This window comes from Pelodiscus sinensis, chromosome 6 (assembly GCF_052426305.1).
Source record: "Pelodiscus sinensis isolate ZL-2025 chromosome 6, ASM5242630v1, whole genome shotgun sequence".
Classification (NCBI taxonomy): Eukaryota; Metazoa; Chordata; order Testudines; family Trionychidae; genus Pelodiscus; species Pelodiscus sinensis.
In genome coordinates this window covers 37772804-37790892 of record NC_143057.1, presented here as the reverse complement: position 1 = coordinate 37790892, position 18089 = coordinate 37772804, and the positions used below count along the sequence as shown (strand labels likewise).

Genomic DNA, 18089 nt, shown 5'->3' with positions numbered 1-18089 from the left:
ACTCAACAGTGAAACATTAGCAGAAAAGTAAGCTGATAAACTGGAAATGAATAGTAAGACTGATTGGTTGTTTCACACACTGAATAATGGGAGCCAAACTGGGAAGCAGCCCAAATTTACTATTATATATTTCTATGCCAGAGATTCCCTCTGGAAACAAAATTACTACATGACTCCAGGAGCAGAGGGGGCAAATCCCAAGCCCCATTGCCATAGTGAGGGGTGGAATTTCCCCTGGTGATCCCATTAAAATGGAGTCCTGACCTGCAGTGTAAGAACTTGTGCACAGTTACCAACCTTGCTCCTTTACAACTAACGTTTGCTTGATGTTCCTCTGTGCAGCAGCACTTTCTGCACTAGCCTTTAAGAATATATCTGCAACAGTAAGGAGAAATTCCATGCTCGCGCAGAGATAAATCTCTTGAACAACTGTGTCCAGGACAGTGCCATCTCTTCCCCTCTTATAGCTTATATCCACCATGAATTTCTTTTCAAATCCATGTTTCATTTCCACCATTCTGGAAGACAATTAAGACAGTATAGAATAAGACACTTTCAAAAACAGACCAGGAATCTAATATAAATAACTCCTTCTCATACTGAAGTGTTCTCATTCCACATATAATAGGACATTAGCATAAGTTCTCTTTTTACAAAACAAAACAAAACAAAACAAAACACTCTTTGTTAAAAAATTAGAAAACCCGCCAATCTAAGCATTAGCCCAAAAGGAATGTTAAAACAACATTCAACTTTAAAAGGCAACTTTGTAAAATGCCATTTTCTTACTCAGGAGATCTGCTCTTCTTGTCCATTTAATCATACATGCTGACTTTGGTCACTACGTTTTTATTATTGTATTTTTGTTGGCAACCAAAACACAAACTAAGTGTGTGCCGACACAATCTTTTTGATCCATTAGCAGAACCGCATTCTAATTAGTTATATGTATTCAAATCCATCGACAACAATGGACAGGTGTCATTGTGGGCATATTTTGAAGATACTTATACTGTACAAGTATAAAAGAGTAACATTTGTTCCAAAGAATATTTATTAATACTGTTAATGCATGAAAAAGAAATACTTACTCTGTAGGAAGAACAGACAGAAAAAAAAATCAGCTTTCTACTTATATCTGACTGGTTCTAATTTTTTAACTAAAATAAGAGCATTGTGTGCCATTTGCAGCTCTCTCATAAGACCTCATTTTACCATTCAACAAACTAAAGAAAGTTACAGAGGTGAAACATGAAATTAACAGAACATTTAACAGAACATTTAACTCTGTCTCTTTGTTGTCGTAAGCCAAAGAACATAGATTCTTTTTGATGGCCACTGCAAGAGTCTGAATTCCAGAACAGAGGATTAATAAATTTGTTAATATAGCGTTCATCATGTGTTTAATACTATGTATCTTTGTCAAGATAAATAGTTCATAAAATCTAATAGTATTCAACAAAGTATAGGGTCAACATTCAAAATGACCCGGACACACTAAAGAAATGGTCTGACGTAAACAGGATGAAGTTTAATAAGGACAAATGCAAAGTACAATCAGTTTCACACACAGAGAATGGGAAGTGATTGTCTAAAAAGGAGTACTGCTGAAAGGGATTTAGGGTTCATAGTGGACCACAAGCTAAGTATGAGTCAATAGTGTGACACTGTTGCAAAAAAAGCAAACATGATTCTGGGATGCATTAACAGGAGTGTTATGAGCAAGTCATGAGAAGTCATTCTTCCGCTCTACTCTGCGCTCATTAGGCCTCAATTGGAGTAGTGTGTCCAGTTGTAGTCACCACATTTTGGGCATGTCTAAACTATGGTTTTTTCGAAAGAGGAAAAACCGTGTAAACCTCCTCTTTTAAGGAAGTGCAGTTTTTGAAAAAGGGGGTTTTCCCCAAACCCTCCCCCTGCGTCCAGACTACTTTCACTTTTTGAAAAATCCTTTCAAAAATTAGATTGGAAGACAATATGCAAATTCCCACAGACTTTGCATATCCTCTTTCGAAAATTCTACGTAGTCTAGACATCGCCTTCAAGAAAGATGTGGAGTAATTGGAGAAAGCCCGAGAAGAGCAACAAAACCGATTAAAGGTTTAGAAAACATGACTATGAGGGAAGACTGAAAAAATTGGGGTTGTTTAGTTTGGAAAGGAAAAGACTGAGGGGGACATGAGAGCGGTTTTCAATATCTAAAAGGATGTTACAACGAGGAGGGAGAAAACTTGTTCTCTTGGCCTCTGAGTATAGGACAAGAAGCAATGGGCTTAAATTACATCAAGAGAGGTTTAGGTTGGACATAGAAAAAACTTCCTAACTGTCAGGGTGATTAAACACTGGAATAAATTGCCCATGGTATGTGTGGAATCTCTATCATTGGAGATATTTAAGAGGAGGTTAAACAGACATTTGTCAGGGATGTTCTAGACAGTGCTTGGCTCTGCCATGAATGCAGAGGACCAGACATGATGACCTCTTGAAGTCCCTTCCAGTTCTAGGATTCTATTAAAGTTCTATAGTAACGTTATGTAGGTTGTAACCTAAATTGATACTAATATTATATATGCTACCAACTAATAAGAGAATAGAATATGTTACTGTTTATTAACATACCTTCCTCCCATGTTATGCACAGTATCCATACTACAGTGATGGATGATGAATAGACCAATTACTTGCAAAGATAAACAATCATACATCAAGGTAACACTTGAAACATTAAAATTGTGCAAAAGACCACTCATACAAATCATGAAGGGTTGATTTCTGACCATTTTAAATGTAGTGTGTCACATTTCAAATCCTTTACTAGGATCTAAAAATATAATAACCTAGACATCAGAAAAACTGCAATGAAACCTACACAGCTGCATTTTAATGTTTACTTAAGTTATATTCATATATTTTATTGCTGCACTGAAAAAAGCCAAAATCCTCCAGACATATACAGGCACAATTCTCTCCATATATCCTATCTATTGTCTTGTAAAAGTGGAATGTATACTCCTATTTTTTCCATCTTGAAAATATTATTATCCCACCAATGTTGATAGGCCTCAAGAAAGAAAGAGCAAATAACATGTAGAATATATGATCCAATCTGTGCATACGCACATATTTTAGCTGCTTTCCAAATTGTATTTATAAGAAACATAATTTAACAACTAAAGCAACTAGTGGATAGTGTTATCAGCCCTAGGATTAAATTAACAATTTAATCTTTTATGCAAAATTAACACCTTGGAGTTGTCTTCTGGGAGGTCAATCGTTTATCATCTAACGTGCAGTTTGCTAACTTGACTGAGGCATTCATTGAGCCATCTGACAACATTTTGACAGCAGCTGATATCGACACCAATTTAAATTCAGCAAGTTTCAAAAGATCATCTCTTTGATCCAAAGCAGGAACCTGTTTTTAAAAAAACAAACAAAAGAGAAAGCATTTACTAAATTTGTCCATAACTACTACTGTATACTTAAAGCTTGGCTTGACTCAATTTGACTAACAAGGCTTTTAATTCTCTCCTGAAAGCATTCTGCATACCTGCAGATGCACAGAATACATCAGTCCTGCATAGTTTTGATTTTTTCAGCCACAGAAAATACATTCTGGCCAAGAAATGCTGCAGTTCTGGATTTTTCCAACCAGAAGTTGCAGAACAAGCAGCTGCATGAACTGTTCTGGTGCCACAGTGGCATCTGATGGCTAAAAGGTGAAACTGCAGCACTTCTTGGCCAGAATGCATATTATTCGAGGGGGTGGAAACGGGAGGGGGGGAAGTCCATGCAAGCCCAGTGCAGCAGAATTCCACCAGGAGTAGAAGTTCATCACATCATCCAGTTCACAGAGAACAGTTTTTGTTTAGCAAAAGAAAGATCCTCTACTTTAGACTGAAGCTCCAGAGGAATGCTGGAAGCCTGCATCCAACATGCTCAGCATATCACGATGGCTGCTGCAGTTGCTCTTGCCGCCATGTCTACCACATCTAAGGAGATCAAACAGGGCTGTATGGGCTATAGTGTGGCACCCGTGGACTACAGCTTTTAATATCAATCTTTTGGAGTCAGGATGGTGCTCCACGAGCTCCCCCAATTTTGAGTAGTTATCAAAATCATGATTTGCTAGAACGGCCAAATAATTAGCAATTCTTATCTACAGCATAGCAGAAGAATACATTTTTCTACCAAAAAGTTCCAGCTTCTCATGATCCTTGTCGTCGGCCATAGCTCTGAAATTTGGCAGCTTAGATAGATGTTGAGCAGCCTCCATAACGAGGGAGTTTGGTTGGGGGTGTATGAATAAAAAGTCTAGGTCCTTCTCAGGAACAAAATATTTCCTGTCAGCCCTCTTACATGTGGGTTGAACGGAGGCTAGAGTTTCCCACAACTTGTCCGATGCCTCTATGATTGCCTCATCAATGGGTAAGGCAATTTTGCCATGTAGCGTGAGTTGTATGTTTTTCAAAAGCGGGTGCTATTTCTTGTCCACCTCTTGAAGGGAAACCTCCTGGCTCACGCTCAGACTTAAGTTCTTGAAATTGTTTGAGATCGTTGGCCAGGCCTGTGTCTGCTGGAATGATTGCCTTGTCGAGCAATAAAGAGGAATTGTTGGTTGGGGATGTATCTGGGGCCTGAGGGTCAGGATCTTGGCCCTGAATATGGCCCTCCTCCTCTTCAGGTGCAAGAAGAGAACAAGGTGGTGAGACTGGTGTGTGTCTCTTAGCTGGTGAGGAGGATACCATTGATCAGTGTCTATACGAGCCTCAGTCATCCCACGGTGGCCTCTGGGCTGGATATTGGGGCAGAGGGTATGGCCAATGTGCATACCAAGGATAATGGTGAAGTCTGTCTCAATAATTATATGACCAAGAGCCTGTGGGAGTGGAGTGATGTGAAAAGAAAACACTCTTGTCGTCCTCATTTCCCAGGACACTGTGCTGCAACAACATACAAGATCTGATGAGGCCCAGAGAGCTCTGGGTCAATGGTGTCAGGGATGGATCTCTACTGGCAGGGCGGGAACGATGGTCTGTGCCATAAACCCCGAATGCTGGCGGTCCTTAGTCAGGTGCCACCCATGCTGAGTGAGCAATGTAAATTGGCTCTTCTGTTCCTGTAGCACTGGCAGAAGGCTGTGGGATCAGGCTTGGTGCCAAGCTTAACGGTGCTGCATGAGATGTTTTTAAGGCACCAATTTAGTGTTTGGTTCCGAGATTTTTGTCAGTGCTCGGCCATAGTGAATGGTGCCAAAGTGGAAGGTCACAGTGGAAGCTGGTACCAAAGTTTAAGAGGCTTAGATGGCACCAAAGATGCCTGGACTGGTGCCAAAGTCAGTTCCAGAGGCATCGAACTGATGAGGGTCTTGGTAACACGGTACCAGATGTACTACATCTGTTTCCCTTGCTGACGCTGAGAGATGATGATGGAGGGAGAGACCATGCTGGGGAAGCTCTCTTCTGAAAAGTCTTCCTGGGCAGCCGGGAGGAAGCTCTTTTCTTAGAAGACTGCTCCTGGAGCTGAGGAGTGTTGAGCCCCAGAAGACTGCAGGGCCTTTTTGAAGAGGATCATTCTGAGGTGGAGCTCTCTCTTTTCTGGCCCTGGATGTCAATCTGCAGCAGTGCTCACAATTTTGAGGAAATGGGCCTCACCCAGACACCAGATACAAGATGAGTGTCCGTCAGACTGGCATGGGGTCATGACATGTGACACACTTTTTAAACCCCGGTGAGTGTGGCATGTCGTCCGTGATCAGTATTGAACGTTTTTTTTCCCTCCTCAGGGGAAACAAAATAGAGTAATGCGGAAGGATAGAACCAGGAAAAAAATTAGGGCTCTCACTGAGTGACCGAGTTGCATCGGCTTTCGTGAGGAAAATTTATATTAATGATAAGCTCACTATGAAGGAAAAACAACAAATTGTTGTACTTAGTAACCTAAGTACACTATGAGGCGAGAGATTAAGCTCCATCCACGACCAAGGGCAGTAAGTGAGGAACTGAAGCGGAGGCAGGGGAGAGGAATGGGGGAGAGAGAGAGAGAAGAGTCTGGCTGGGTGCACGAGATGCTGAGGCACAAATCCCACATGGCACCTTTCACGTGTGTGTGGCCCAATGGGAAAACTGCTTTGCAAAGCTCTGATTTCCGGCTCTTGGACAACCTGTCACCAATAGTGGAGCATTCATGGGGACATCACTTGAAGAAGAGCTTAATTATATTATGTTATTTTGACATAAAATATGCTGAATCTAGAGGAATTTTCAAATATATGCAGAATTTTTAATTTTTGGTGTAGTATTCCCCGAGTATTAATTGCAATTACATTAAATTAAGATTAAAAAGGTAAATGTACAGTTAAATCTAATCACTACAGTACCATTAAATCAATCAGATATACAGACACAGCTCCACGAAGGCCAAGTATTATATTTAGTGTATTATAATAAGCAAGTGGAAATAATGTGCTCCTCTGGCAGAAGGATATGGCAATTTAGACAAGAAAACAAATTTTTAAAGCATTATTTGCATTAGGTTCAAGTAATCAGTTATTGAAAGTTTCTTATTCTTTTTAAAATTTGAAAAAATTAAACTAGTTTTATTAATTTTTACTAGATTTTTTTTTTAAATAAAACTTTGCCATTTCCGCACATCAGGAAGAAAAGAAGAAGCTGAGGCTTGGCCTGCATTTAAAATTTAAGTTGACATAGCTGTGGCACTTCAGGTCTGTGAAAAATTCATACTCGTAAACTCCATAGCTATTCTGACCCAACTCCAACTGTAGCATAGGTAGGACAATAGAAAAACGCTTTCATATATAGCCACTGCTACTCAGAAAGGTGGTGTTCCTACAGTGAAGGAAAAAAAAATTACTTCTATTGCTGCAGACCATGTCTACTGCCTGGGGTTGTGCTGGCAAATTTTATAGTGCTGTTGTTATGCTCTTGTAGTCCCTGCAGTGGAGCTGCGGTCTGAGAAACAACAACTATTTAAAGCCCTTTGATCCTCTAGGTAAGCTCAGGATACAGCAGCTGAGGAGTGGGAGCTGCTCTAATTTGCACCAGCTAGACCATACATTATACAAAGCTGGAGTAAAGTGCAATACAGCCACTTTGCCTTTCTAATCCTATACCATGGACTGTATTGCAAAAGATGTGAAGCAACCAGGTTTTCCAACTCTGACCCCACTGGGGACTCTCCTATGCTACTGTTTAGTACTGTTCCCATTAACAATCAGGTAGTATTGCAACAGTTATAGTCTGTAACAGTTATCAAAATTGTTAATCCAGGTTTCTGAAAAGAAAGGAAGTGTAAGACCTTGTAAAACCTTCTATTATTTAGTGACAGAAATAAACATGTAAATTTCTCTATTGCTAGTTAAGGAACATGACTCTGTTCTAAAAGGTTAAAGACAAAACTAGTTAACTTATCAAGAGTTAAACTCATGGCAAAATGTAAATAGATTTTCAAGGGAACACACGCCAAATTAAATAACCTTCTAAGAACATATTAGCTGACATGTATGATGATTTTGAAGCCACATTAAGATTGAAGCTAACTTCATATTACAATGCCAATTTTCAACCCACTTCTACAATTTCATCAAAAACAAAGCAAATCTATCTGTAGCTTCATGCTTTGTTTTATCCAAAGTTAGATTTTCTGGAAAATGTGAAATCAAATCACAGAGACTTCAGAGATATTGAATTTACTTATTCTGTTTTCTGTAGCATTGTGAAGTGATGTAGTTGACTGGTTAATCTCCAGACTCTTATAATAAATCTGTGACTGCAGTTAGTAATTACTGTCCTTAAGCTATTCCTGTGTAACATACTCTAATTACAACATTTTCCTGTTCAGAGTTGCCAACATTTTCAATAACACTACTGATTTGTTGTCTTTGATAACATGGCATTTTGTTTACCTGTTTAGAATTTGGACTGTACAATACCAAAGTGAGCGAGTCGAATTGGAAATCCAGTTTCAGTGTTGTCTTAACTTTAACAGGTGAATGCAATTCCACCACAGCAGTTGTCACCATAGTTACTCCTTTTAAAAAATTGAAGACATATTAACATTAAAACTGACAGCAAAACAGAAAACTATACAGTCCTTAATGCATAGCAGTCTTCATATGGTTACATCCTTTCCCCTTAGCCCCCAAAATAATCTGATTTTACCAAGTCCACTCTTCTGTATGGCAAAGTATTATTTTAATCTGAAAATTACAGAAAAACATTGTTCTAATGATCAGAATTCCACAAAAGGTAAAAACACACAGGCTTAACTGTTTAGGGCTACGTATTCATGCCTAGGAGGCTTATATAATCTCATCTATGCTTTGGGGAAGAGAGTTGGATGGAGGTAGTTAACAGGGCCTGTTATTTTACTTCATGCTTTTGCATGTTTCTTCTTATGTAGACGGTTCTTCATAACAGCGTTTTTTGTTACTACTTGTTCATACCCTGTATTGCACAGGCCCTACATAGATTCTGGTTGTAAAAAGATTTTTGGTGGATCCAGTCATACTGGTTCTGTTGGGACAAGCAATTTTAACATAGTGACTGAAAGAAAAGATGAACGTGAATAGAGATAAATAACTGATACTAAAAAGCAAAGTGTTTTCTCAAAACATTCATTCAATGTGCAGCAGCAGTCAAAGAAGCAAACAGAACGTTAGGAATAATTGAAAAAGGGATAGATAGTAAGACAGAGAATATCTTATTGTCTCTGTATAAATCCATGGTATGCCCACATCTTGAATACTGTGTACAGATGTGCTTGCCTCATTTCAAAAAAAGATATTTTATCATTGGAAAAAGTTTAGAAAAGGGCAACAAAAATTATTATGGGTTTGGAACAGCTGTCATATGAAGAGATAAAAAGACTGACTTTTCCACTTAGAAAAGAGGAGACTAAGGGAGGATGTGATAGAGGTCTACAAAATCATGACTAGTGTGGAGAAAGTGAATAAGGAAAAAGAATTTACTTGTTCCCATAACATATGAACTAAGTGTCACCAAATGAAATTAATAGGTAGCACGTTTAAAACAAACAAAAGGAAGTATTTCTTCCAGCAACACACAGCCAATCTGTGGTGCTCCTTGCATGTTGTGAAGACCAGGGTTCAAAAAATGAATTAGATAATTTCATAAAGGGTCCATTAATGCTTATTAGACAGAATGGGCAGAAATTGTACCCCTAACCTCTGAATGTCAAAAGATGGGAATGGGTAACGGGAGGGATCATTCCATGATTACCTGTTCTTGTTCATTCTTTCTGGGGCACCTGGCATTTGTCACTGTCAGAAGACAGGATACTAAGCTAAAGAGACCTTTGGTCTAACCCAGTATGGCCGTTTGCATGTTCTTATGTAGATTATTGAATGTCTTCCACATTTCTTAAATTGTCAAAAAAACCTGGATACAACTTTTCTAGTAAAATACATTATCACAAGATCTACCGCAGCAGGTTACTTCTTGTTTTTCTAGCCCTACTTCTACTTTAATTCATTCTTAACATATCCAGATACATTTCAGACAAGGCCAAGGAATCATATATATAGTAGCCCATTGTCTGTGCGTCTGTAACACTGACGTACAGGGCCACGGCCCCTGGCCGTGTACACATCAGCTCCCCGCGCCCCTTTCCCTTCTTCTGTGGTGGTTCGGCCCAGTGCTGTGCTGCTCAGCTGGGCCCCAGCAGCGGAGCAAGTGACGGCAAGCAGCCCTTTAGTGCCCCCCATCCTCCCCTCAAGTCCCACAACCCCTGATTCCCCTCCCCCGCCACAAAGCTCTGCTTCCCATCCCCCTTCAGGCCAGCCCCACCCTCTACCCCTCCCTCCGTTGCACACTGCACCACTCAGCTGAGCAGCGCTCCCGCCGGGCCCTGGAGGGGGAGGAAGCAGCGGCAAGCGGCCTTTTGGGCCCAAAGGGCTGCTTGACGCCACTTGCTCCCTGGCCACGGCCCAGCTGAGTGGCGCTGGCGCTGCGCCACTCAACTGAGCCCCGATGGGACAGGAAGGAGGGTGGGGCGATGATGTACACAGCCAGGGGCCGGGGTTGTCTACGTCACCACCCCCCTTCCTCCTCCCGCCGTGGTGCTGAGTGGTGTGCCTCTCAGCCGGGCCGCTGCGGGGGGGGGGGGGGGGCGGGCGGGTACGGTGACGTAGACAGCCCTGCCGCCTGGCTGTGTACATCACCACCCTGCCCCTCCTCCCCCGCGGCAGCCTGGCTGAGAGCGCAACACTCAGCCAAGCCACCACAGAGGCAGGGGAAGGGGGCGGGCGGTGACATACATGGTCAGGGGGCGGGGCTGTGTACGTCACTGCCCCCTTCCCCTCCCGCTGTGGCACTCAGCTGAGTGCTGCGCCCCTCAGCCGGGCTCAGCAAGGGGCTGTTTAGGCTGCGCCCCTCAGCAAGGGGCTGTTTAGGGAGGTAGGAGGAGGAGGAGGAAGAGAAGAGAAAGGGAGAGTGAGAGGCAGGACGGGGAGAAGAGAAAGAAAGACAGAGAGAGAGGCGGGGGGGGGGGGCAGTAGGGGAGAGAGAGAGAGAGAGCACGCAAGAGAGCTCAGGCGAGAGAGAGAGACCAACGTGGAGGAGAGACCTGAAAATCCCATGTTATGACGGGCTAATTTGCTAGTATAAACATATGATTTAAACATAGTTAAAATGAGACATCCTTGTAAATACACCAAAAAATTTAACCTGGTAATACCATATAATGCTTCTGGATTGTTGCTTAAGTTTAAAGAACATACCGGCAGAATGCTGGGAAGTACTGCGGGCATCGCTGCAGTTGCTACTGGTATCTTTCAGTTCTGGTAAAGGAGGTGGAGCACCAGAACTGCCCCCTAAATTTTCATTCAGAGTCCTCAATAAAGTAGTTAAGTCTTCCTGACTGAGAATGAGCTTTAAAAAAAGGGTAACTTTGAAGAACAAACTTATTTTACTCTGAACATGTATCACTCAATAAGACAAAATTTCTCATTCCTTTTTAGTCCATTACTCAAACATTCTCCACTCTAAAAATCTGTTCTAAAAAAGCAAGCATTTACTAACAAAGTAGACTTATTCATTAGTTGGTCATGACTCTGTATTGTTATATTCCGATAATATAAATTAGTATACCTGAGTCTTTGCTCAGAAGACTAGAACCAGGAAAAACATTTGTATCAATTCTCCTCTGTACTTAAAATCAGCGTTAGTTAGAATTCAGCTTATGTATGGTTCACAAATTATTTAGCTCAACTATGAAAACTTTTAATATTCAGCTACCTAGATTTAAATTAACTATATTGCTATATGTGTCTATACATGAACACTGAGACTATTAACAGATCTAGTTAGAGTCTGAATTATATTTGTTGGAAGTTGTCACATGGGACTAGTCACATAATACTTCAACTCAGAATCATTAGTTTTGTCTCTAAGTCTGGCAAACCAATGTATATGAACAAACATAGAAAACAAACTTTGCCTATATATTTTAATGAGAATACATGTTGGAAAAAACATTTATTCAGTCCTGATTTTTAAATGACATACACTGAAACCCATAAAAAGTTTCTGAAAAGAATACACGAATTTGTTTCAAACCATACCTGAAAAGGTATACAAAATACCGAACACAAGCATAAATCAAGGATATTGCAGGAGTGAGCTATATTATAATAATAAAGGAGACAATGTCCACCTGCATTTCACATTATCCTAGACCAGTTCATGAAAGTGTCTTTGTAAGCTCCCATTTTTCACCACTGCCTTCCCCTTTTTCAGCCGCTATCAGTGAAAATCCACTCCCGCTATACCTCATAATCAAACCACCACCAAGTCAAGAAGTTTTGCACTTGTGGACAGTGAAATTCCTCAGCTTCCCACAAATATTTTTCTATCATTTCCAGTATTGGATACTTACATTCATAGGCTTAAGACGTCCAAGTATTTTAATATCAGGCACTTCACTATACCAGGCAGCAGCTAAATTTCGTTCAATACTAACTTCCAAATTTAGTGGCTGTAACAGCTGTATTTCACTTTGTAATGAACCTCTCTCAAAATGTGTTCTGTGGATAGAAATAAAGTGATGTTCATAATCCAATATCCTTCACTTAATAATCTGAAGAACAAAACTATGAAACATTTTTGCATTTGCATTATCCTTTTGAATAGTATCTATATAATGAGGAATAGAACTTGTCCCTGTAAGTAGTGAATTGTGTGTATGGATTAAGGTATGCTCAAAAAGGACACACTCATTGGATATCTACTTCTATTAAAAAGGCTTGTATAGGTAAATATTTTCCTTAAACAACCACCTTAATTATTTTCTCACAAACATTTCTGTTGTTATTTATCTGTAGTGTCACATACATTAATGGTGCTACGTAAGTGATGAGCATAAGCCTGTTCTTTAGATAAAACCACTTCAATTTGTAGAATTGTCAAGATGAAACATTTCAGAACTGACAAACATGGATACATATACAGTTTCAGTTCACTTACCTGTACAGTTTCAGTTCACTCAGCTTCACTGTCATACAGTCAATAACAGGTGGAATGTTATATCGTGCCTTTGTTTTAATACAGAACTCATTATTTACAGTAATTAGACCGAAATCAGCAACCAAGACATTAGCCGAGTCTGCTGACTGTGGCACTATGATTACAGGTGCTTTAATGTTAATATCCAGTGCCATTCGGGAACTCCGTTGTGCCAATTCTTTTACACCGGTAGCTGCTTTTTCTGCTGCTTGAACAGTTGCCTCAGTAATAGCTTCCTTAGCAGCTTGGAAGTTATTTACAAAAGCCTAAAAATAATTTAAAATTGTCATTACATCTGATGCTATTAAACATGGGAACATTACATTAATTAATTACCCTTTAAAATTATGTCCCAAATGCTATGTTCCATAAGTGGCAATATTATACACACACAGTTTTCCTACAGCGATTCTTTACAGAATAATTGCAGTGGAATTGAAATGCATGTGTACAATTATTTTTATATGTGTATTAAAGATGGAGTCTGGAATCCCAGCCTCAAAGACCTCAGAATCATGATGGAAGGAACTGCATGTAATCTATTCCAAGATCACTAAGAATGGTTAGTTTTGACAAATGTTAGGGAAGAGGCATCATTTTGATTATTTAATACTCCAATGTCATGTGACAGCAAACTGTGTAGGTGAGTTTGAAATCTGGTCATGTACCATAAAAATGTAGAATAATGATGAATAATAACAGCAGATTTATACAAGTACTGCAGTTTAACTTTTTCAGTTCTCGCTGGTGAGTGTGTTAAAGTTGGAATTTTTTAATTTTGGAAGAAAATTATTTTTCTTTCCCAAGATTAACTAGACACGTGTACAAAAATAAGGGAGCTCCTGTAAATATATATCATCCTTCATGTGCCTCTTCCACTTCCAGTTTGACACAGCTACCTACATGTGTAGAGGAAACAGGGGTGGGGTGAGAGGTAAGACAAACATCTGATTTACCAAAATAGTTGATACAAACTTGTTGACAAAAACTACTTGAATGCAACCAACAATTAAGTAAACTTGGCTGTCCACAATATTCATATTTGTATAGGCAGCACCATCTGTAGCATCCACATATGACACCATTTTAAAACTGAAGACTTCTTTTCCTGTGATATAAAGAGCCTTAAAATAAAGAAAGGGGTAATTAATAATAATAAAAACCTAACAGAGAAGTTCAACGTGAAATAATTAACAGCAGCCTATTACAAAAAAAAAGTAATACTTCCTACTTCTAGGCTCCCTTTAAGCTATGGATCTTAAAGAATTTTACAAATACTGAGTTTGAAAAATCTGTGGAAGAATTGTAAGTGCTGAATTATAAAAACAGCAGATATAAATCAGCTAACTGAAAATCAGTATAGTAAGAGGCCATAAAGGGCAGCTGAGCGTATGAGTCACAGAAAGCTGATTTTTTTTTTTTTTTTTTTTTAAGTATAGCCATCACAATGTCATGGTAGGGACTGACATTTAGATTCTTGGACAAGTATGCACATACCTCTTAGTAGGAACACATACAGAGCAATAGAGAAAATATTGTCAGATGATAGAGTCCAGAAATTAAGCAAGAATTACCATCTGTCCACCACGCAGCAGAAACTAATAGCATATATGAAAATGCGTACCTTTTTATATAATGCCATCTCATCAGAATCTATAACAATTATGTTCTTTAACTTTGCACACACTTCAGTTGCTGCTTTCCTCTTGATCACTTGGCAATCCAGACCTAAAAAAATCCAAGCAGCATAATTAAATATCTGTCAGTATTTTGTAACTACATGTTCACTTTCACTCTTACCTTCTATGTGTATTTCAGATATTCTGCGTTTTTGTTCTCTAATAAAAACACGTAAACAGGATAAATCTGCACAGACATGAAGATCCACGACATCCTCATACTTGGATTTTTTTGAGGCTGTAAGAAAATTGAAAACAACACTAAAGCTATTGTTTACATTTTGCTAATACCTCAATCACAGAAATTACAGACACATCTTACCCATTTCAAGTTCAGTAGTAGGATGAGTTTGTACAGTAAAACTCCAGTGGTCTGGCATCCAATGGTCTGGCACTCCTAGTGGTCTGGCACCATCTGGAATCCGGAAGTGCTCCGGAGAGCCGGACAATTGGAGCTGCTCTGTCCCCTGCTCCCCCGATTCAGCCGCTGCTGAAACTGACCAGTGGCTGATCTGGGCAAGCCGGGGGCAGAGCAGCTGGGGCGCTGCCGGGTTGGTCCTGTAGCACCTCACCTTGGTGCTGTGGGACCAACCTGGCAGCACCCCAGCTGCTCTGCCCCAGGCGTCCCCAAGTCAGCCGCTGCTGAAACTGACCAGCGGCTGACTCGGGGAAGCCTGGGGGGGGGGGGCGGAAGCAGCTGGGGTGCTGCCGGGTTGGTCCCTCAGCGCCGAGGGGCGCATCCCCCCACTCCATCCAAGACCCCTCATAGCCCCCCCTTCCGATAGTCCGGCATATCTGATAATCCCGCACCCCCAGGTCCTAAACGTGCTGGATTATCGGAAGTTTACTGTATATTTAATTTTTTAAAATTAAACATACATTAGTGCTTTCTACTACAGATGGAAAAAAGAGTAGCTCTAAGAGAAAAATCGATTGCCATTCCAAGAGGTGGGGAAAATGGGGGTGAAATGTGGTCTTTGTGCTCCCCATATTCCTAACCTACTCTGCATCTAGCCAATGCTAGATATGTAAAGCGCAATGGCCCCAAGGGCAGAAATGGCATCTAGGAATCCATAGTGTATATAAGGAAGCCTCATAACATACCATAGTACATTATGTGCCTTTGTAATAGCATACTTGTCCATGGTCAGCATTTATAGCTATACTCAGTGCTTTTTTTGTGATAGCACCACCCAGGACTCCATACTGGCACCTCTAGACGCAGTACCAACACCTCAAGTCAGAGCTCAACAACTTTCCCCCTGGAGTACCAGCACCTTCCCCCCCCCACACACAAAAAAGCACTGGCTACACTCAAGATACAATATTAGAGATCACATACACAGCTGCAGACTTGAACAGCTGGGCATAAATAAAACCATAACAGGAATTCAAATAAACTGTACAACAAGTGCAGAACAGCCAGTCAGGTTCCTACTTAGATATTGGACCAAACTAACATTAATTAGCCTACGCCCAACAACTCTCAGAAGGTTAAATGACAGTTTCTATACTAACCAATGACACAGTAAGAATGAATTAGTTGAGGCCCCTAGTATACTCCCAATGCTGAGTGCCTGTATAGGCAAAGATGCATAAAAACCAATAGTTCACATTCTTCAACAACATTCTGCCTGAACACAATCAGTTTCTACTCTTCTCATGCTCTTTTTAAAAAGTGTTAGTGACCAGCAAAGTTTAAAAAATTATTTCAATCGTTAGCCTTCCTTTCCCTTATTTCTGGGAATACAACAGCCTGAAGGGCTTCCTGCTTCTCCATCTTCACACAGTTAACATTTTCTCTGTCATTCAGAACATCTCCCTACCTCTAAAACTAATGAGACTGTCACATGTCCTGGGTGATGGAGGCATGGGGTGAAGAGCAAAGCAAAAGGAAGAGGGAAACCAAGACAAAAAATGAGCTTACTTAATTTCTTAAGGACATCCTTTTTCTCCTCTTTTTCCTGGACTAATTCTTCTGCTATTTTAGTCTCTTGTTTTGGTAGAAAGTTATTTAGGTAATTCATGGCATTTAGAAGTGCTTCATTATGCAAATGAACATCTAGAGAGGAGAAATTCACCTAAAAAAAGATATTTTTAATAATAGGAACACACTTTCCAAAAAATATTTTTGCAAAATAATAATAATATACAAACTTAGAAACAAATCACAGTCATACCTTTAACAGCTGCAGAACATTCTTGTAAGCAGTTTTCAATTCCGGTCCATTAATATCAGCCTATCCCCCAGAAAAAAAAAAAAAGTGCAAATGTCATACAGAAAGTTTACTGCAAAATCTATTACAGATGCATGAATTTGACTTTTTAGATATCATATGCACCGAGTTTTAAAGATAATCACCAGAAAGATTAATAAAATCACATTTCTAGCTTCATTGTTTCTTACCTTTACATATTCTAGGGTAAGAAGATCATCCTCTGTGTTATCCAGTGTTGTAATGATGTAAACAGGTTTGTCTTTATCTTTCAAATAAAAATGTTAAAATAGCTTAGTTTACACTTTTTCAAACTAATGCAAATAATTAAAACAATCTAAACATTTGTTATAATCAGATACATACTATATGGAATTGTAAAACAGATTATCAGTCACTATAGTGTAGGATCAGCAGTGACTCGCTCTCAAACCCAGAATAAATGAGTGTTTCTACTAAAATGATCAACAAAATTTTATGTTGACATTTAGATTGTGATCATTGCACATGTAGTTAGCTCTCCACTTCAATGAACCAAAGCAATATAGCCCTCCGATTCTTATTTTATTCAGGAGGCAATTTCAAGACCACAGCACTAGCTCATGGTTTGTAAGATTTCCTTGGCAATCATTAGCATAAAAATATTTTTAAATGGAAACCTAAAATGCTCTACACACACCCCACAAGGTAACCAGAGTGCATGTGGATATAGCCTTATTTATGAAATAAGATTCACATTTCAGAGATACACAGGTAATTCTCATGATAGTTAAAATCATGTGTCTAGTGGACAAAGATGACTGTAATAAAAATAAGTTCATGAAAACTTCTGGATGTGGTGAAATGTCCTGTGTGGCCCAAGAACAGTGCATTTCATAAATGCTGCATTTTTCCTGGCATCAAAAGGGATATATTGAAAGAAATACTGTCCATGAATAATTATTTTCTCTCAAATCCCATTTACATTCGTGATTAATTTTTGAGGAATGGATCCTGCAACTTGAGCTGACATAAGGCAGTCCAACAGACTTCCAAGAATGAACTCTGCAACATGCTATTGTAGGTTTGCGGATCAATTTTAGAGCATCATGTACATTCTTACCCATATACTCTGGACACAGCAGACAGACTTCTCTAAGAAAAGCATTTGCAGCCATATCAAATGTTCTTAGTTTAAGTTCGGTGCCTAATCCTAAAACTTTTAGCTGTAGCACAGGCTTTTCAGTACCATCAGCAAGTCGACACAACTGAATTAAGACCTGGGAAAAAACATTATAAGGCATAATGTGATAATGGTGACACAAAGATAGTTTCAGCAGAATTTATATTCAGTCATCTAGCTATCTCTACTAGTGGCTACTCCTACATAAGTAGAGAAAACAGAAGCTCTCTCAAGTACCAAAGCTAATGAATAGGAAAGAAACAAAGTCTATAACAGACTCCTTTATCAATGTAATTCATGTTATCAAATAAAGAACCCAACATAAAAATTTCAAACACAGAAAATATCATATTTTATATACTGATAAGACTTCCTGAATTACACTTATTCTGTCAGCTCTGTGGGCAAGGGATTGCATCTTACATCTGTAAAGGACCTATCATATTTAAAGTATTACCATAATTCAAACAATTTTTTTTTTTAGGATTTT

General features: G+C 39.5%; 1 protein-coding gene across 5 annotated transcripts in view; it reads right to left on the bottom strand.

Annotated features, from left to right (window-relative positions):
- Positions 1 to 18089, bottom strand: part of VPS13A (vacuolar protein sorting 13 homolog A) — a 291281-nt gene that overhangs the window by 161954 nt on the left and 111238 nt on the right. For all 5 annotated transcript variants that reach the window (XR_012904696.2, XR_012904698.2, XM_006122479.5 and 2 more), the window contains 13 exons: positions 17540 to 17696; positions 16629 to 16705; positions 16402 to 16461; positions 16149 to 16302; positions 14343 to 14459; positions 14167 to 14270; positions 13499 to 13666; positions 12504 to 12808; positions 11917 to 12064; positions 10760 to 10910; positions 7925 to 8049; positions 3246 to 3415; positions 298 to 518 (listed from right to left, as the gene is read on the bottom strand). Coding sequence is in view for 3 of the 5 variants with exons in the window: in XM_006122479.5 (XP_006122541.3) it covers positions 298 to 518; positions 3246 to 3415; positions 7925 to 8049; positions 10760 to 10910; positions 11917 to 12064; positions 12504 to 12808; positions 13499 to 13666; positions 14167 to 14270; positions 14343 to 14459; positions 16149 to 16302; positions 16402 to 16461; positions 16629 to 16705; positions 17540 to 17696 (1957 nt within the window). In the remaining 2 variants the exon portion in view is untranslated. The remainder of the gene's footprint in view (positions 1 to 297; positions 519 to 3245; positions 3416 to 7924; positions 8050 to 10759; positions 10911 to 11916; positions 12065 to 12503; positions 12809 to 13498; positions 13667 to 14166; positions 14271 to 14342; positions 14460 to 16148; positions 16303 to 16401; positions 16462 to 16628; positions 16706 to 17539; positions 17697 to 18089) is intronic.